Source organism: Mobula hypostoma, chromosome 10 (genome assembly GCF_963921235.1).
Source record: "Mobula hypostoma chromosome 10, sMobHyp1.1, whole genome shotgun sequence".
Classification (NCBI taxonomy): Eukaryota; Metazoa; Chordata; class Chondrichthyes; order Myliobatiformes; family Myliobatidae; genus Mobula; species Mobula hypostoma.
Window position 1 is genome coordinate 75,706,169 of NC_086106.1, and position 21,968 is coordinate 75,728,136.

A 21,968-nucleotide genomic window follows, 5' to 3' on the forward strand; every position below is an offset into this window, starting at 1 on the left:
GATGCAATCATTGAAAGCATTGTTTGAAGGTGGTCCATTTTCTGCACTAGGAGTCTGCGCTGATTTTATTCATTTACAGTCAATCAAGAGAACATGACAGCATACACTAGATTAATTCCTCTACAATAACTATTAAAAACTAATGAAGTTTTATAGTAGTGTTGGTACTGTTCAAATTTATTCTGTATTTCATTTAAATACATAATTTGTTACTTAGTTAAAAGATAGTTTGTTTTTTTTTATACCTTTTTAACTATTTCCATGAGACCGGCTGCTGTTCAATTGGACCAAAAGGTACTGGTCCTGATATGTCCCAATTAACTGGAATCCACTGTGTTTCAAAATTAATAAATGGCACAAGAAAGAATAACAAAGTAGTGCTCATAGGCTCATGGACCATTCAGAAATCTGATAGTAGATGGGAAGAAGCTGCTCCAATGTCATTTTATCTGGTAAGAAAAAAAATAATTATTTTTTAATGATTCTTCAAATGGTAGGTGTTCGGGCTTTTACTTTGATATATTGCCTTGCTGACTTTTATTCTCAAAATTTGAAATTCAGTTGGATCACTTGAGGGCAGGCATTTTGTTCTGGTGGAGTTTTTTGCATCAGACTGATGCACAATCCTATGTTGTCTTTCATTTGTTTGTAACAGCGTAAACCATGATATTTTTATTCATACAAAATTGTATGTGTGTGTGCTGCGAAATAAAACACCTGGAGTTTGGGCGCTCTATACTGACTCCCATGTTCAGTTGTGTGGAGTTTGGCTTACTGCTGAGCTGTCACGCACAAGCAGAGCAATGTAGTGGGAGAGTTAATGGAGTTTTGAAGCCGTAGATAAGAATAGCTGAGGACAGAAAGTAACAAATGGGAAAAAATGTTGAGACGGACTATTGGAGTACTTTGTAGCTTTAATTAAATGGAAAGTATAAGGAAAGATTGCAGGGCGGTTTTCAGAGTACCATTGATAAAGAGATTGAAGAAACTGAGGTGCTAGTTAGACCACATGGAGTATAGTGTTCAATTCTGGTTGCCTCATTACAGAAAGGATACGGAAGTTTTCAAGAGAGTGCAGAGGAAATTTCTCGAGGTGCTGCCCGGCTGAAAGGGCATGTCATAGGTTGCGTGAGCTAGGACTTTTTGGGGTAAAGGAGCATGAGAGGTGACTTGATAGAGGTGTGTAAGATGATAAGAGGCTTAGATGGAGTGGACTGCCAGCGACTTTATCCCAAGGTGGAAATGGCTAATACAAGAGGGCATAATTTTAAGATGATGGGAGCAAAATGTGGGGGGATGGGTGAGGTAAATTTTTACACACAGAGTGGTACATGGAATGCAGCCAGGATTAGTGAGAGAGGCAAATCCATTAGGGGCATTTAAAAGTCTCTTAGGCATATGGATGATAGAAAACTTAGGGTTTATGTGGGAGGAATGGTTATATCGATCTTGGAGCAGGTTAAAAGGACAGCACAACATCATGGGACTATACTATGCTGTACTACTCTATGCTCAACAAAGTAAAGTGAAAAATATCACCTATCAAGCAATAACTCAGCAATATTGTGAGCAATATTATAAACATATGGTCTTTTTTATTTAGTGATACAGCGGGTTAATAAGCCCTTCAGACCAATGAGACTGTGCCATCTAATTACACCCATGTGACCAATTAACTAACCCGTACATCTTTGGTATGTTGGAGGAAACTGACATACCTGGAAGAAACCCACATAATCACATGGAGAATGTGGAAACTCCTTACAGGCAGTAGCAATGTTGAACCAGGTTGCTGACACTGTAATAGGTTTAAGCTAACCACTATGCTACTGTGCTCCCTCTGTTGTGAAGATGAGCTTAGATGAAACAGCAATTTGTGATATCTTCAATATCATCATCATCATCAGGTGCCATGGCCCACACACTCCTACTTCGGGTCAAGTGGATCAATTCGTTTGTATTCATTTCCAGTTCTCTGGCTGCTGTCTCCATCATCATTTGTCTTTGCCTTCCTCTTGCTTTCTTCCCTTCAATCTTTCCCATAATTACCGTGCATTCTAACTCCTCTTTCCTAATCACATGTCCACTGAAGTAACGTTGCCTTTTCATGATCTCATACATTATTTCTCTTTTTGTGCTTGATCTGTTCATGACATCCTCGTTAGATATTCGTTTCATCCATGATATTCTTTGCATCCTCCTCAAAAACCACATCTCTGCTGCTTCAGTTTGTTTCCTCATGTTACTAGATATTGTCCAACATTCTGAGCCTTATAACATAACTGGATAAACGTGACATTTCAGTGCTCTGAGGCTGGTTGTCATGCCTAGTTTAGTGTTGGTCAGTATACTTTTCATTCTCGTAAAGGTGTCTTTTGCCATCCCTATTCTTCTTTTGATGTCCATGTCACACCTGCCATCTGATATCACCCAGCTTCCTAAGTAGCAGAAGTTCTGTACTTGTTTTATGTCTTTCCCGTTTATTTTCAGCCTGCAGATAGGATTCTCCTTCTTTTTGGCTATCACCATACATTGGCTTTTTGTGATTGATAGACAGATCCATTTTTGCACTTTCTTCAACAATTGTATCAATTAAGTTTTGTAGTTCTTCCTCTGTACTTGCAATTAACAGTGTCATCTGCATATCTGAAATTATTGATGTTTTCACTGCCAACTTTGATTCCCAAGATGTCTCTTATTTTTTGTAATATTGTTTCACTGTACACATTAAATAAATCAGGGGAGAAAACACACCCTTGTCTAATGCCTCTCTTGATTTTCGTAAACGGACTCACTTCTCCATCTATTCTTACAGCGGCAGTTTGTTCCCAGTACAGATTTCTGATTAGGCGGAGGTCTTTCTAATCCAGATCTAGAGTTTCCTGTAATATCTCAAATAATTTATTGTGCTTCACTTTATAAAATGCTTTTGTGTAGTCGATAAAACAAACAAATCTTTTTGCCCTTGAATAGCTCATTCTGATAATACCCTCAACATCAATATTGCGTTTCTTGTACCTTTGTCTTTCACAAAACAACATTGTTCTTTATCTTCAATATACTAATGATAAATTGAAATTTGAGGGAGAACAAGTGAGAAATATTTTTTCTTAAACTGAGGTTGACGTGGGATATTCAACCTAAAATGTAAACTGCTCTCTTTCTACTGATTCTACCTGATCTGCTGAGTGTTTCCAATATTTTCATTCAAGATTTGTACTTCGCTACCAAGTGAAATGAAACTAATAGTGACAGACATTGTTGGCTTCTAGAGCCCACCAGAGGATTGAGGATTGGGTCCAGAGGATTCTAGATTGGGTGTTGTGCAATGAACCAGAATTGATTAGAGAGCTTAAGGTAAAGTAAACATAATATGATAGAATTCACCCTGAAATTTGAGAAGGAGAAGCTAAAGTCAGATACTACAGTGGAGTAAAGGGAATTACAGAGAAAAGTTGGCAAGAATTGATTGGAAAAGAACACTGGAAGGGATGACAGCAGAGCAGCAATGGCTGGATTTCCTGAAAGCAATTCAGAAGGCACAGAATATATATACATACACATATCCCAAAGAGGAAGAAGTATTCTAAAGGTAAGATGACACAACTGTGGCTAACAAGAGAAGTCAAAGCCAACACAAAAGCCAAAGAGAGGGCAGATAATAGAGCAAAAATTAGTGGGAAATTAGAGTATTGGGAAGCTTTTAAAAACCAACAAAAGGCAACTTAAAGAAGTCATTAAGAAGATAAAGATGGAATATGAAAGAAAGCTTGCCAATAATATTAAAGAGGATACCAAAAGTTTCTTCAGGTACATAAAGTATAAAAGAGAGGCGAGAGTAGACTATTGAAAAACAATGCTGCAGAGGTAGTAATTGGGGACAAAGAAATGGCGGACAAACTGAATACGTATTTTGCATCAGTCTTTATGGTGGAAGACACTAGCAGTATGGTGGATGTTCCAGGTGTCGGGGTCATGAAGTGTGTGAAGTTACCATAACTAGAGAGAAGGTTCTTGGGAAAGTGAAGGGTCTGAAGGTAGATAAGGCACCTGAACCAGAAGGTGTACACCCCAGAGCTCTGAACAAGGGGGCTGAAGAGATCGTGAAGGCATTAGTAACGATCTTTCAAGAACAGAGGACTGAAAATTGCAAATGTCACTCCACTCTTTAATAAAGGAGAGAGGCAGAAGAAAGGAAACTATAGGCCAGTTAGTCTGATCTCAGTGGTTGGGAAGATGTTGATTGTTAAGGATGAGGTCTCGGGGTACTTGGAGGCACATGATAAAATAGGCCATAGTCAGCATGGTTTCCTCAAGGCAAAATCTTATTTGACAAATCTGTTGGAATTCTTTGAAGAAGTAACAAGCAGGATAGACAATCGAGATTTGATTGATGTTGTGTACTTAGATTTTCAGAAGGCCTTTGATAAGGTGCCACACATGAGGCTGTTTAACAAGCTACGATCCCATGGTATCACAAGAAAGATTCTAGCATGGATAAAGCAGTGGGCGGTTGGCAGGAGGCAAAGAGTGGAAATAAAGGGAGCTATTTCTGGTTGGCTGCCGGTGACTAGTGGTGTTCCACAGGGGTCTGTGTTGGGACTGATTCTTTTTATGTTATATGTCAATGATTTGGGTGATGGAATTAATGGCTTTGTTGCAAAGTTTGCAGATGATATGAAGATAGGTGGAGGGGCAGGTAGTTTTAAGGCGACAGTAGAGAGGCTACAGAAGGACTTAGATTAGGAGAATGGGCAAAGAAATGGCAGATGGAATACAGAGTCGGGAAGTGTATCGTCATGCACTCTGGTAGAAGAAATGAAAGGGTTCACTTTTTTCTAAATGGAGAGAAGATAGATAGATATACTTTATTAATCCCGAGGGAAATTTGGTTTTGTTACAGCCGCACCAGCCAAGAATAGAGCGTAAATATAGCAATACAAAAAACCCCAACAATCAAACAAGAAAATGCAAACTGTGCCAGATGGAAAATAAGTCCAGGACCAGTCTATTTGGCTCAGGGTGTCTGACCCTCCACGGGAGGAGCTGCACGTTCGATGGCCACAGGCAGGAACGACCTCTCATGCCGCCAAGTGTTGTATCATGGTGGAATGTGGCCGAAGTCCAGCAGTAAAAAGTTCAATATCCAGTCTGCAAACACATTCCTCGATCGTAATGTGCCCCGGATTGCACCATCCATTGTTAGCCAGAACCAACTCCTTTACGCTTACTGCTTTCAGTGCACTTCCGGTCAGGCAGAACGGTACTACCCACCGAACTCCTCTTCTCCAAAAGTCTCTATTGTCTCGACCCGGTCCTCTTTCCTCGGCTTTGTGATTCCCCCTCTGCATCCTCTGTGTGTTTTCCTCCGGATACAAAAAACTGAGGTGGAAAGGGACATGGGAGTCCTTGTGCTGGATTCCCTAAGGGTTAATTTGCAGGCTGAGTCTGTGGTGAGAAAGGCAAATGCAGTGTTAGCATTAGTTTCAAGAGGACTAGGATATAAAAGTAAGGATGTAGTGTTGAGAATTTATAAAGCACTGGGAAGGCCTCACTTGGAGCATTGTGAGCAGTTTTGAGCCCCTCATCTTAGAAAGGATGTGTTGAAACTGGCAAGGGTTCAAAGGAGTTTCACAAAAATGATTCCAGGATTGAATAGCTTCCCATTTGAAGAGCGTTTGATGGCTCTGGGCCTCTATTTTCTGGAAATCAGAAGAATGAGAGGTAACCTAGTTGAAACCTATTGAATGGTGAAAGGCCTTGATAGAGTGGATGTTAAGAGGATGTTTCCAATGGTGGGAGATTTTAAGATGAAAGGACATAGTCTCAGAATAGAGGGTTGTCCGTTTAGAATGGAAATGAGAAGGAATTTCTTTTGCCAGAGAGTGGTGAATCTGTGTGATTTTTTTTTGCCATAGACAGCTGTGGAAGCCAAGTCTTTATGTATATTTAAGGCAGAGCTTGATAGATTCTTGGTTGGTCAGGGCATGAAGGGATACGGGAAGAAGGCAGGAGATTGGAGCTGAGAGGAAAATTGGATTAGCCACATGAAATGGCGGAGCAGACTCAATGGGCCAAATGGCTTAATTCTACTCGTATATCTTATAGTCTTCTGGTCTTCCTGCAGGGGTGGGTGAATTTCAAAAAAAACTATTATTATGAATTTGTCATACATCATGAAATCTTGTTGATTTATTTTTACTTCCTGTGGTGCCCAAATGTAGATACCTGCTGATGTAGAGAGGAATTACCATCAAGCATTTTAATTCTGAAATTAATTCTGTAGATCAGTTGTAATGGTGCTGACACATGGCTAACTAACAAAGGATTGTTCACACTGTAAATTTGTCATTAGTAACTTAGGGAGGAGAGAAATACATGTTTGCCAGTCTTTGAATTATAACAAACAGTAATAGGAAAATAATTGGATTATTGAGACCACCTTTTCAGTGTATCATGGGTTCGTTTCTAATTGTGCTGAATTCCATTTTTGTTATGGGTATCAACTTAATTCCCCCTCAAAACTTACTTTGAAATGAGATGGGTATTTTTACTTTGAGATTCTAGGATTAACCAGATTTGCTAAGCAATGTAGAGAAAAATTGAGCGTACGGTTCTTGGTCATAAATCAGCCCTGATCTCACTCAGTGGAAGAAAAGTTTTAAGGGACTTAATGACCTGCTTCAGGCCTGTGTTCCAAATCAATTTTCAGTTCAGTTATCTTTGTTCATAATTATTACCCTTTTTGTGGACATAAATCCTCCTGAGTTTTATTTTCAGATATTCTTCATGCATAAATAACTGGTTTTGCTTGTATTGCAACTTGAGCATTTTTTTGTTTTAATTTGTTTAAGCCTAACATTGTTTCAAGGGCACTTGCTGTCTAAGTATTGGATCTTTTTTCCTCCAACTGACAAAGCGTATGAGGTATGTGTTTCAAGTTTCATTTAGAAAATGGCAATCCTTCAATACTGAATTATCAATATAGATTGTGATAATTCAAGAAAAGGATTTAGTATCATTAAGCAGAAGCCCTATATGCACCATGATCTGCCAATATGATTAATTGTTAAATGGCTTAGTAAGCTATACAGTTCAAGGGGAAATGGAATTGGCAATAAATGCATGCCTTGCTAATGGAGTTCTGCACCCAAAATTGAATGGAAAAAAGAAGTCTGTTTTGTGGTCTAGCTTTTTTTCAGTGAATTAGGAAACAATAAAAATATTTTGTGAAAGTTAACGAATGGTAACTTATAACCACACATAGACTCACAGCATTGTGGATCTCTGGAATTCTCAGCTGTGCAAGGTTGTGCAGGTTTGCTCATATATAAATCTTTGGAAACACATTGATGAAAGTAGAGCAGTGGATGTAGTGTATATGAGTTTCAGTAAGGCATTTGATAAGTTTCTCCATGCGAGGCTCATTGAGAAAGTAATGAGGCATGGGATCAAAGGAGACTTTCCTATGCAGATCCAGAATTGGCTTTCCCACAGAAGGTAAAGGGTGGTTGTAGACGGTTTGCATTCTGCATGGAGGATGGTGACCAGTGGTGTTCCGTAGGAATCTGTTCTGGGACTTCTCCTCTTCGTGATTTTTATAAATGACCTGGATGAGGAAGTAGAGGAGTGGGTTAGTAAGTTTGCTAATGACACAAAAGTTCAAAGTGTTGTGAAGGTTCTGGAGGGATGTCAGAGGTTACAGCGGGACATTGATAGAACTGGGTTGAGAAGTGGCAGATGGAGTTCAACCCAGATAAGTATGAAGTGGTTCATTTCGGTAGGTCAAATTTGAAGACAGAATATAATATTGATGGTAAGACTCCTGGTAGTATGGAGATCTTGGGGTCTGTGTCCATAGGACACCCAGAGCTGCTGCGTAGGTTGACATTGTTGTTAAGAAGGCATATGGTGTGTTGGCCTTCATCAACCGTGGGATTGAGTTCAAGAGCTATGACGTAATGTTACAGCTATATAAGATTTTAGTTAGACCCCACTTGGAGTACTATCTTCAGTTCTGGTCACCTCATTACAGGAAGGATGTGGATGCTATAGAGAGAATGCAGAGGAGATTTACAAGGACATTGCCTGGATTGGAGAGTGTGCCTTATGAGAATAGTTTGAGTGAACTTGGCCTTTTCTCTTTCGAGCAATGGAAGATGAGAGGTGACCTGATAGAGGTGTATAAGACAATGAGAGGCATTGATCATGTGGATAGCCAGAGGCTTTTTCCCAGAGCTGAAATGGCTAACACGAGGGGACATAGTTTTAAGGTGCTTGGACCTAGGTACACAGGGAATGTCAGAGTAAGTGTTTCCACACAGAGAGTGGTGGGTGCGTGGAATGCACTTCCAGCGACAGTTGTAGAGGCGGATACAGTAGGGTCTTCCAAGAGACTCTTAGAAAATATGAGCTCAGAAAAATAGAAGGCTATGTGGTAGGGAAATTCTTGGCAGTTCCGAGAGTCGGTTATGAGGTCAGCACAACATTGTGGGCCAAAGAGCCTGTAATATGCTGTAGATTTTTATGTTCTATGCTCTAAAATTTGAGGAATTCTGGGCTACGGGGAACAGGCACAGATGTCAAGTCGGACAGATAAACTATGATCCTATTGAATGGTTGGGTAAATTTGAGGAGCTAGATGATTTAGTCCTTTTCTTGAATTTCTTGAATTAAGTAATTTTTAAAATGAAATAAATGGAGTGAGTAAAAGCAAGAGTAAAGCTTCTTTTGCTAATTTCTGCAAAATAGGGATTGAAAATCAGCTCATTTTGTTCTTAGTACCAAATCAAAGTGCATGGACAAAGCTGAGAGTGCGAATAAAAAAATATATGTATACAATGGGTAAATGGCAGTGCATGGATAGTCCCGTAAAAGGGGGGACCTTACTGAACCTGGTTTTGTGAAATGAGAACGCCAGGTGACTAGCCTTTAGGTGAAAAGCACTTCGGGAACAGCGATCACAATCCTGAAATTTTAAGGTAGTCATGAATAAGTATAAGTCTGGACTTTGCCAGACTACCACAAACTACCACATTATTGGATAGGAGCTAGGGAGAATTAGTAGGGAGCAGCTGTCGTTGGGCAAGTCCCCATCTGATATGTGTGAGTTGTCTAAAGACCAGCTAATCAGAGTTCAGGACCAGTATGTTCTAGGAAGGACAAGATCGGCGCGGTAAGGGGACCTTAGACGACCAAAGAAGTTGCGAATTCAGTTAAAAAGGAAACGTGTATAATTTTTCGGAACTTAAAATCAGATGAGGACCTTGGAATCTGAAGAAAGCAGGAAAGGACTCAAAACAGTTGCAAATGTTCTTTGCAGATTAAAGAGAATTTCAAGGCATTTTTCATTAAAAATAAGAGATTAACTAGGGGAGAGGGTAGGAGCATTCAAGTGTAAATGAGGGAGTTTATGCTTGGAATTGGAGGATATTTGTGAGGTACTAAACAAGTACTTTGTAGTCACTATTCACCAAGGAGAAGGATAGTGAGATCACTATAGGACATACGCTACGACATCTTGAAATCAAGGTGACGATGCTGGGTCTCTTGAAGAGCATTCAGAGATGATAAATTACCAAAGTGTGAAAGGATATATCCCAGGTTATTGAAATAGCCAAGAGAGGAAATTGCAGGGGCCTTGACAAAGATCGTTCCATCCGCACTAGCAAACAGCTGAGGTCCCAGAGGACTAGAAAGTAACCATTGTTGTTCATTTGTTCAAGAAGGGAAATGGAGATAATTCCACAATTTTTAGGGTGAATTTCTCATTGGTGGTTGGGAGTCTATTGGAGAAGGTTCTTATGTATAGGACTTGAACACATTTGGCAAGGCATGGACTTATTGGTACTGTCATCATGGCTTTGTGTTACAAACCTGATTGAGAATTCAGCTTTCATGCATTTAGGTTGTAGAATATGAAGTGCTGTTCTTCTGTTTTGCATTTAGCCTTGCCCTGGCAGTAGAAGGTGCAGAAAATGGGCACGATGGTGCAAAATTAAAATGGTTAGCAACTGGGAGCATCTGATAGCTGTGGTGATGGAATGCAAGTGCTCAACAAATTGATGTACCAGTTTCCGTCTGGTCTCACTGATGTAGAGGAGGCCTCATTGGGAGTACTGGAAGCAGTAAAGGCTGCCTCACTTGGAAGTTGTGATGAATGATGTATTGGATTCATAGGCTGGCGGGATGACTGAAGTGGACCTTCCACTCCAGGACATCTGAGAAATAAATTATCTGTGAATCTGTCTGAGGTACTTATCTGTTATATATGCTATGTAAATCCATGTCAAGTATGAGCAAGGAGACAGCATTGTATTTTGTGACTCAATGAGAAATGTGCTTTTGTTTCAAATCAGAAAACATTGAGATGGCGGATCAGGAATCACATAAAACGACCCAGGATGGAGTTGCTCCCAACACAATTAAAGCTTCTGGATTTGGTGATAGTGCAAAAGCAAGTCCATCAATTTCAGTTTCGGTAAGCATCTGCTTATTTTGATATTATGTGCGATTATGAATCTGTACTTCAGGGCTAAACTTACAAAGACAAAAAGGGTGAGTTTTTAAAAATTGGAATTCTTTAATATTTATGTCTTTTAGTTGCCTTACTATTTAGATAACTCGTTTTGAAAATTGGAGGGGATTTGCCTTGACGTTATCAGCGAATTTTATTATTTCTCACTTATGAGGCTAGCTTGCACTTTGTTCATCATTTTAACTAATGATAATGTGTCATCAAGAATACTTCTTGAGATTATTAAAACAAATAAATATAATCAGGTAGAATTGCAGCAATGAAAAGTGATATATTAGTTATGTGTCCTTTTGATTTTTAATTATATTAGTGTTTACATTTAAAATAAAATTATTGCAAGATTAATTTGTGTTCTTTCATGAAAGCTCTATAACTTGAGATCCATAGAAATTTTGTTCAGAAGTATGCGAAGATCAATTTAAATACAAGATTCCCGTTTGTGCCTTCATTCCCTCACTATTAGATTTGAAACGGCTTTATTGGTTTACTTAGGTAATATTGTGTGTTGACTCCAAGTGCGATTTAAGTGTTTTTTTGATACATTGCTGACCTAAGTATCCAGTATACCCTTTAAATTAGCACTACTCACATACTACAATACAATACTTTTTTTTTAGCATGTAGTCATTATTAACTGTTAGCAGCAGGCAGGTTAGACCATAAGATTTAGGAGCAGAATTAGGCCATTTAGCCCATCGAGTCTGCATTGCTGATTCATCGTGGCTGATCTATTTTACCTCTCAGCCTCAGTCTCCTACCTTCTCCCTGTATTCCTTTATGCCCTGACCAATCAAGAATCTATCAACTTCTGCCTTAAAAATATGTAAAGACTTGGTCTCCACAGCCGCCCGTGGCAACAATTTTCACAGATTCACCAGTCTCTGGCTCAAGAAATTCCTTTTCCACTCCGTTCTAAAAGGACGTCCCTCTTCTGAGGCTGTGTCTTCTGGTCCTAAACTCTCCCACCATAGGAAACATCCTCTCCACATCCACTCTGTTGAGGTCTTTCAATATTCAATAGGTTTCAATTAATTAGGTTCTCACTAAATAAGCTAGGATGGGGGGGGAGTGGGACTAAATGGGAGAATGGATCAGCTCATGATAGAATGGTGGAGCAGACTCGATGGGCCAAATGGCCAACTTCTGCTCCTTTGTCTCATGGTCTTATGAATAGTTCACAATGGATTGGAGTTCATAATTTTTGAATCTATTTCATACCGAACCTAGTGTGAGGATTTCCAGAATTTATATCAAATAATGGCAAAGGACTGCAGAGCTTCAAACTAGTCAATTGATCATGAAATTTGTAAACTATGCCTATTGCATGCTCTTTAGAAAGTTGTGTAGCTCTGTGTGTAACTTTGCCAGATTGATAATTGTGCCACATAAAATGATTTAGATTACAGGCTGGGAGGTAAGGTTCCTTTGGTGCGGTGACAGGACACAGGCCTGATGGTGACATTGCTGACATGGGAAGGGACAAATGCATCTGCATCAGCTTCAGCTAGATAGGTGAGGAGGTCATGAGTTTATACCATGTGTTATTGGTTCAATGCCTGGTATTGACCCTGTCTGGTGATTATGCTAGGTTATTTTTGAGCCGATCAGACTAGTTCAGTATGACAGATTTCCTCTGTTATACAATCTAGCAGTTTCATAGCTGCCAGAACTGAGACCAATTCTAATTCCAGATCATTTACTTAACTGAATTTAACTTCCACAGAATTTAAACATGGCTTGATTTATGGTTCAGATTTCTAAGTTACTGTTCTGTTTTGACTTCTGATTATCATTCAACTTTACCTTATGTCTTGTACCTTTCATGCAGTATTGTTCATTTTCTGTAGTGTTTTCTGCTTTATACTTGTGTATATTCAACTTAATAGCTGGTTCTTTTATTGACCTGAACAAATTTTATTGATGCTTCAAATTCAGAAAAGGGGTTCAGTGACAAACCACAAGGGTCCCAGTATTGATCGTTGAGGTGGTTCATTCTGTACTTCTACATACTAACCTTCCTTTAATTTAAAATTTACCTTTCTTTAATCATACTCATTATTTCTTCCCCCTTAATGAAACAAAAGCAATTCATGATGGGCAACAAGACGGAATCAATAATGTGGTTGCTTCGAATATTCACACTGGTGTCAATATTCTTTTTTCTGTTTCCTGTCTTTGGGTGAGTAGAATTTTGCACTGATTTTAATATTAGGTATGAGTACACGAACAGAGTACTGAGAAAAATGGTGAAATTTTTAAGTTGAAAGAAAATGTTGTCTGTAGGTCATTAGCCAAAATACTGGACTGAAATTACTGGCAATAAAAATATTGGCAGTGCCATACTGAATGCTACTAAAGTTTAGAAAAATAGATGGTTAGCAATTTTTAAACCTGGTGCGTATTTGATCAACCACTGAACACGTCTTATTTTAAAAAAAGTTAAGTTGTATTCCCAAATAGCAATCGCTGCTGTTTTGTGCTGACATAATGTGACTGAAGTTTGAAATATTGTTCATGAGCAGTAACAAGTTTATATTGAAAACCAGGTAATATTAGCTGATGCTAACCTGACCAAGATAGTGCTAAGCTCTTTGTGTTCACATAGATGTTTTCTCATAACTTTAGAGCTGTGTTCACTGACTGTACTGTATAATGTGCTCTGTGATTTTTTGTTTACAGTCTCTAATTCTGTGATACTGTTTTGTTTTTGATTAGGATTAAGCGTAAATGGAGCAGTCAATTTCTAGTATAAAGCAACGTGGGTGTGCTTTTATAATTGTTAGATTATTAGAGCCAAGTATAGTGTGTTTAATCAATTAGTACAGAGATTAGTGACAAATAAATGTTATATTTATTATAAATTTATCTTTTAGTGAACGCTTAAATGTACTTGTGCCAAATTTTTAAACATACTACACTAGCTGGAAAATCTGATTCACAAATTCAATTCATTTCCTGTTTTGAGAATTGATTTATCTTTGACCTGCTATCCTACTTCCAAAATATTATTACAAAGGAGTAACTAATTGAATGATTCAAAAATTGCCACAAAAGCTTAAATCTGTGCTGATTAAATTATGCCCTTTATAGTTTTTTTTAATTGTCCTGTGCAAGCAATCATTTAAAGCATAGAAACATAGAAAGCCTATAGCATAATACAAGCCCTTCAGCCCACAAAGCTGTGCCGAACATGTGCTTACCTTAGAAATTACCTAGGGTTACCCATAGCCCTCTATTTTTCTGAGCTCCATGTACCTGTTCAGGAGTCTCTTAAAAACCGCTATTGTATCCGCCTCCATCACCATCGCTGGCAGCCCATTCCAAGCACTCACCACTGTCTGCATTTAAAAAAAAACTTACCCCTGACGTCTCTTCTGTACCTACTTCCAAGCACCTTAAAACTGCCCTCTCATGCTAGCCATTTCAGCCCTGGGAAAAAGCCTCTGACTATCCACATGATCAATGCCTCTCACATCTTATACACCTCTGCCAGGTCACCTCTCATCCTCCATCGTTCCAAGGAGAAAAGGCTGAGTTCACTCAACCTTTTCTCATAGGGCATGCTCCCCAATCCAGGCAACATCCCTGTAAATCTCCTCTGCACCCTTTCTATGGTTTTCTCATCCATCCTGTAGTGAGGTGACCAGGACTGAGCACAGTATTCCAAGTGCGGTCTGACCAGGGTCCTATATAGCTGCAACGTTACCTCTCGGCTCCTAAACTCAATCCCACGGTTGATAAAGGCCAATGCACCGTGTGCCTTCTTAACCACACAGTCAACTTGCAGAGCAGCTTTGAGTGTCCTATGGACTCAGACCTCAAGATCCCTCTGATCCTCCACACTGCCAAGAGTCTTACAATTAACACTATATTCTGTCATCATGTTTGACCTACCAAAATGAACCACCACACACTTATCTAGGTTGACTCTATCTGCCACCTCTCAGCCCAGTTTTGCATCCTATCAATGTCCCGCTGTAACCTCTGACAGCCCTCCACACTATCCACAACACCCCCAACCTTTTGTGTCATCAGCAAATTTACTAACCCATCCCTCCACTTCCTCATCCAGATCATTTATAAAAATCGCGATGAATAAGGGGTCCCAGAACAGATCCCTGAGGCACACCACTGGTGACCGACCTCCATGCAGAATATGACCCATCTACAACCACTCTTTGCCTTCTGTGGGCAAGCCAGTTCTGGATCCACAAAGCCACGTCCCTTTGAATCCCATGCCTCCTTACTTTTTCAATAAATCTCGCATGGAGTACCTTATTAAATGCCTTGCTGAAATCGATATACACTACATCTACTGCTCTACCTTCATCAATGCATTTAGTCACATCCTCAAAAAATTCAATCATGCTTGTAAGGCACAACCTGCCTTTGACAGAGCCATGCTGACTATTTCTAATCATATTATGCCTCTCCAAATGTTCATAAATCCTGCCTCTCGGGATCTTCTCCATCAACTTACCAAAGCCTGCAAAAAGAAAAAAAAACTGTGCTCTTCTTGCAAACTAGTAAAATCAAGTAATTTTATGAGTGGTTTGGTGAGTCTTTTCACTAGATAAAACCTTTTCTCAGAGTACTCATAACTTGGATGTATGAGGAAATTACATGATGGAAATGACCAAATGAATTGTACATATGTGATTACAACTGTTGCTGATCATATGTCACAGCAGGATCAATGATTCTAAGCAAGTTTACTGTCTTAGTCGGTGCTTTTTGTTTATAAATGTTGATTACAGAAACAGTGGAAAAAATCCATATCCTTGATTAAAAAAGAAATAGATGAGACTTCAGTTTTGACACTGAAAATAGGATATTATATACAAAATTGTTGAAAATTTATCTCAATTTTTTCTGTGATATTTTAGTGCAGAGTGGTATTTTTCCAAAATGCTTAATTATTTCAAAAATAATAGATAATGTAGTCTTAATACTTGTACACTTTGCACTTAAGATTTCCAGATCAAATGAAACTAAATGTCGCTGTAGTAAATGAAATACAAAAAAGAAATTGGATAGTAGAAAATCAAACACAAAATTCTGACGATATTAGTAAAAGTAAGTACATATTTTCCTGGTATTTTTATTTTATACACTAGGTTCATTTTACAATTAACTAGACCAATTTTATGAAATAAAGAAATAGGGTAAGTTTTGACAGGTGCCTCCTACAAATCAGAGATGTTGGGTTAGCAGATAAGTTTTTTCCCTTAAGTGCTGATCCAGTTATCTTTTAAAATCCTTGATTGCCTCTTTCTATCAGCCTTGCAGAAGGCCATTCTCTACATAAAATAGTTTATTCTCAGAGCTCCCTATTACCATTAGCCCCTTACTTTAAATCTGTTCTTATTGGTCCTTGAAGCATATGCTAATAGGAACAACTTCCTTTGTCTCACCCTGTCTAAACCCATCATCATCTTGTGCACCTCTGTCAAATCTCCTCTTGGCCATCCTGGCTGAAATGAGAACAATTCCATCTTTTCTGAAGTCGTTCATCTCTGAATCCACCCTCCTGCATATTCTCTGCACCCTCTAGAGCCTATACAAAGTACAAAGTAACGTAGAGAGTAAAAATTTATTATCAGAGTACATACATATCAACACATACAACCCTGAGATTCTTTTTCCTGAGGGCATACTTAGCAATTCTATAGAACAGTAACTGTAAACAGGATCAATGGACAACAAAACTGTGCAATTGCAAATATAAGTAAGTAGCAACAAATAACAAGCATGAAATAACAAGATAAAGAGTCCTTAAGGTGAGACCATCAGTTGTAGGAATACCAGAAATAGAATGAGTGTAGTCATCCCCTTTTGTTCAAGAGCCTGATTGTTGAGGGGTAAAAACTGTTTTTGAACCTGGTGGTGTGAGCCATGAGGCTCTTGTACCTTCTACCTGATGGCAGCAGTGAGAAAAGAGCATGGCCTGGGTGGTGAGGATCTTTGATGAAGGATGCTGCTTTTCTACGGCAAAATTTCATGTAGATGTTCTCAATGGCTGGGAGGGCTTTACCCACGATGTCCTGGGCGGAATCCACTACCTTTTGTAGGATTTTCTGCTCAAAGGCTTTTGGGTTCCCATACCAAGCCGTAACGCAGCCACTTGACACACTATCCACCTCATATCTACGGAAATTTGCCAAGAATCTCTGCAGACTCTTGAGGAAGTAGACGCACTCTTGTGCTTTCTTTGCAATTATATTTATATGTTGCGTCCACGACAGGTCCACTTAGATAGTGACACCCAGGAATTTAAAGTTACTGACCCTCTCCACCTCTGATCCTCTGATGAGTACTGGCTCATGGACCTCTGGTTTCGCTCTCCTGAAGTCTACAATCAGTTCCTTGGTCTTATTGACAATGAGTGAGAGGCTGTTGTTACTACACCACCCGGCCACATTTTCAGTCTCCCTCCTGTATGCAGCTTCTCCTGTATCCTGTAGGTACTTACTTGAGTACGTGATCGGAATTGGATGCAGCATTCCAAATATGTCCTTATTACGAGTAGACTTGGCTATAATGTTCTGGCTTTCCAAAAAAACTCTAACAAAGAAGGTGTTTGAAAGTTAAAGGTGCTGCTAATAGTGATACATCACAATAGCTTAGCCTCTGGATTTACTTCATTCCATTCATTGTTGTTGGGTCTGCACTGACAAAGGGTACTGGCACTTTTGTTTTCTCTGATTTCTAATGATTGAGTGGTGCTAGTACACATTCTGTGCTTAATACAATGGTTCCCTCTTTGGTTAAGAAATCTTTGGCTATTTTTGTACCATCTTGGGAAAACCCGTGAAATAAATATGTCAAAATGTGAAGCTGGTATGAGAGCAGCCTGAGTTTCTAGTTGCCTGCCACATTAATTTTTCATCCCACTCGCACTCTCTCTTATATTTTTGGTCTCCTTCACTGTTTCAGTGAAGTCTGGCAGAAGTTCAAGAAGCACTAACTAAACATGTCTCTAGGCTAATTACATCCCTTGGGTGCAATATTGAATTTGACAATTTATGATCATCAAACTTGATCAATTCTTCAGTAAGGTTACCCTCTATAACATTAGCAGTTTCTCCCTTCACAGATGCTGCCTGATCTACTGGTTATATTCCAGTTTTAAGTTCCAAGCAACTGCTGTGTTCTGCATCTCGCAGATCGCCATGATCTTTAGTTTGCTTTCTCTCTCTAGCTGCCCTGATTCATCTATTAACTAGATGGCATAGCAAACATACTGTCACTTTCACAAGCTTGGTTTTCATCTTATTTCAGACACAGCCTTTGTTCTCTCCCTGCTTCCTCTCTCTGCCACTTAATTGCACATATTTCCACGTTTTTTCAATGGTGATGGATCATTCACCAGAAACATCCAGAGATACTGTCTGACCTACTAAGTGTTTCCAATGCTTTTTTAAAATTTGTGAAAATGCACATTTCTCCTTAAACCTTTTAAAGAATATGTAGGACTCATTAATTAATAACAAGATAGTCTGTGGGATTGGAAATTTGTATCTAAAATATTTTGGCAACAGGCATGACTCCAGGTGGCCATTATGGTTTATTTTGCTTAAACTAGGCCATTGTCATCTAAGCCACTGTTAATGAAGAATATCTGTTCCATACAGTGTATTGTGGAGCATTAACCAGACACTAGATGTGAGCATATTCATATTCTGAGAGTTGAGTCCTTGCCATTATTCATTAAATATAGTGGTCATTGTTGAAGTTCATATCTCCAGTGATGGAGCCGTGCTAAACAGGATTTGGCATGAGTGTTTGATAATGTCAATGGAATAGTGGCATTGTATGTTTCTGTTCCATCGTATACTGCATTCTGAATGCCTTTTGATTCCAATTTGCCACGAAGGGAAGGGTTGTCTGCACTATGGCATATCTAGCAATAGGGCTCAGGATCGTATCAACCTTCTGTGGCAGATTTAATATTGCAGTACATCAGCCAGACATCTTCATAATATCCCAAACTGCTAGTAATAGTAATTCAGTGGTTATTCTAGTTCATTAGTGGAAACCCAAAGATTTAGACGTCATGGAGGGCTGGTGTTTTGCTGTAGATATCTTGGGTCTCAGGCTCTTACTGTCTTTCTACATGGATAAGTCAGTGTGAAGTTCGTTGGTAATCCTTTCAGATGAATAGTATAGCTCCAGCAGCATCCTTTCCACCCTTGATGTCTATAAGGCTCAGCACTTAAGGTTGCATTTAATTTCTCCAGACCTAGATTTGCAGTGCATATTCATAAATTAGGCAAAATAAGCTTGTACATCTTGCATTTTCAGTTTTATAAATTGTAGATAGTGACAGGTTTACACATTTTGGTCACCCAAATGACTTAACGAAAGCCATAGATATAAATGCCATTTGTAAAAACAAAAACAACAAAATAAATAATTTACAAAGATGAAAGCATTAGTGATAACTGCTCCCCACATTGAATTACCCCTGTATGGTTCTACAATTCCTTAACACAATTGTATTGATTGTTAATGACCAGAGTTGAATGTTTTGTGTCTATTTCTTGCCCTTAGAGTTGCTGAAGGAGGATATTTCTACCAGAGAGCATTACTGGCTAATGCCCTGACTAGTGCCTGCCGGCTGCACCAAAGGCTTCCCAGATTCCAGTTCAGCAGAGCCTCTATCACACAGGCACTTCTGGAGGATAGCTGTCACTACTTGTTGTACTCACTTATCTTTATTACCTCCTATCCCATTACGTGTATCCTTCACTGTGCTTCATTGTGTAAGCTAAATCATTTTCATAACAGCAATCAAATCCTATGGGAAGATTTTTTTTTAACGTTTGGGAATCCATAAAGTCTTGCGGAGGAGAGTAATCTTTGGTTGCTTTCTGATTTTTCTTTCACCTGGCTTTTGATACCTAATAATTACACCCCCCCCCCTCATAAATTCATAATAATAGTGTGATACTAGAGAATCTTCTAACTAATGACTCAGGTATTTGAATGAAAGGCACACAATTAGTGAAATATTTAGCAATAAAGAAATAGGCTTTCCCTTATTAACATTATAAATTTAGTTTGCTGCCTTTTTATTTAAGTTTGTGTCAAATAGCATGACTTATCATCTTGACATTGTCTTGGTTGACCTTTATACCAGTTGATTATTCTTTAATTCAAATGCTATTGGAATCTGTTGGTACGCTAAGCTATGTACTTTTCTGTCAGTACTTGTAAAAGAATATTCCTAAAACTGATAGAGATGTGAGAAAATCCAACTGTTGGCATAGCAATTCAAAAATGTAAATGAAATTTTTGCAAAGGTAAGGAAACTAAATTTTATTTACATAAAATTTGAATTTTTTTTCCCCTTTTCACTTCCCATAGGAATATTCAATTAGCTGTTTCAAAAGGACCAGCTAACATTAAGTATTAGGGTTCTCACTGCAAGTTATCTCAGTGACATACAGATCATAGTCTACCCTTCTACACAGGGAAATTGCTGATGCTGTCTGAAGTTATTAATGCCCCATTATGGTTCTTTCAATTCTTATGATAGGATAAACCAATGAAAATACATACTAACAATATTTCTGATGGTTTTCATATGTTGAGTTGCTTTAAATATGTTCTTAAAAGTAGATATGGTTTGTGTAGTCACTTGCCTATATTTCTATAAGTAAATTGAATAATAGATAAACAGCAATAAGTTGTTCTACTCAACAATTGGATTCAATAGCTATTAATAAACCTTTTTTAAAAAAAAACAATAGTATTGATAATTTGTAATTTCATTCTGCCCAATAGTCTGAACACACTGAGGAAATGGAGAAGTAGTAAATAGGCAAAGTACGGCAAAGAGACACTGAGCTAGAGAAAACAGGAAAGCAAGGATTGTGATAGGCGGTATTCAGCAGGCAGTGAAAGCTAATGAGGACTAAGAAGGAAATGGGAAGGAAGGTAAGGAAAGGAAGGTAAGGAAAGGAAACATTTGCATGCAGAAAAAAGCAATGGGCAATCTTAAAAAAATGCAAAGGTAGACATAGTAACGTTAGAATTTTGGAGGGAATGGGAACTTATCCATTGACTGTGGTAAGTTTTATTCTCTGATCCAGTGGGTGTGTTTACTTGTAGAGAAATAAACACAATTGTTGACTGGTGATTTTAAATAGCGCAGGTGGAGAACCAGCAATGACATCTGTATAATGGCTCAGTTTCAATAGCAAAGGACTGATCTACCTACCAGTTAAAAGCTAAACATTTAAAATTTGGTGGACCAGATGTGCATCTTTTTGTATTTAAAAAAAAAATCTTTGATTTGAATAATTTGATGATAATGCAGCTGCTATTTAAACAGAATGGTGTCTCTTCAGGATTAGCTCTGAACTGACTCAGTTAGCAAAATGTATACGAAGAGATGTTGGAAGAGGACATAAGACACCCTTCTATAAAAGAGAATGTTTTCATTTGTTGACTAGACCAAACTACAAAGATGATGTGCTTCATTAAACAAATTACCAAGTTTGATCTCTGTTCCATAGAATTTAGAGAGCGCAAGGGGCAATTTGAATGAAGTTTCTGTGATTTTGAGGAAAGATAATTGGATAGCTAGAAGCTACTCTATTTCTGTTGGTTAAGGCGTTCAGGACTAGAGATCAATGACCAAAAATTAGCAGATTTTTCAGGGGAATAGGATGGTATAAATTCACATCCACAAACTACTATTGATAGGTCAAATGTCAATTTTAAATGTGAGTTTGATTTTTTAATATATCTGAAGTATTAAGGGATATGTGGCAAACAAATGGTAAATCCACCATGGGGCTGTTGAATGGCAGTGCAGATGTCTATATTCTGTCTGCTGAATTCTGTGGACCATACTTTAGCTAAAATAGATAATAGCTGCAAAAGAGAATATTTGTGATAAGGAAAGGATGTTCTTTCCCCTATATCTCTATTACCACATTGTTAACATTTAAAGCAGTTGGTAAAGGATGGTAGTTGTTTATAAGCTGTGAATTAGTTTTTATGGGCTTACAGAAGACCCACAATCAAAATATAAATGTGGTTATGAAAAATCATTAGATTGTAAGGTTGTTTTATAGCAAATTGTACAAACTCTACCATCATTCTGGAAAATTCTGGTTGAAGTTAAGTAAACTGCTTCAAGAATTTGATGTTGCGCTATTTCTTTTCAGTTCCGTCCTCTCAGATGTCAAAAAGCTTGAAAGTATGGTTTCTGCTTGGACAGTAGTTTTACAATAATGTTATCCTTTATCTGACCACTTCGACTTGTATTTTTAAAACTTTTCCTTATCCAGATCTGTACAGTATGCTTGGTACCAGTGGCAATGTTTTCTCTACTTCATGCAACTGCTTACAGCAGGAAAATCTTAGATGTAAGTTATGATTCCTCGTGCACTTTCTAATAACTCTTAACCATAGCACT

At 38.4% G+C, this 21,968-nt stretch overlaps 1 protein-coding gene across 1 annotated transcript in view; it reads left to right on the plus strand.

The window, feature by feature from the left end:
- Positions 1–10,369: 10,369 nt before the first annotated feature.
- Positions 10,370–21,968, plus strand: part of LOC134353332 (transmembrane protein 33-like) — a 132,343-nt gene continuing 120,744 nt past the window's right edge. Inside the window, exons 1-4 of the mRNA XM_063061365.1 lie at positions 10,370–10,474; positions 12,622–12,716; positions 19,091–19,278; positions 21,851–21,918. Of these exons, the coding sequence (XP_062917435.1) occupies positions 10,370–10,474; positions 12,622–12,716; positions 19,091–19,278; positions 21,851–21,918 (456 nt within the window). The remainder of the gene's footprint in view (positions 10,475–12,621; positions 12,717–19,090; positions 19,279–21,850; positions 21,919–21,968) is intronic.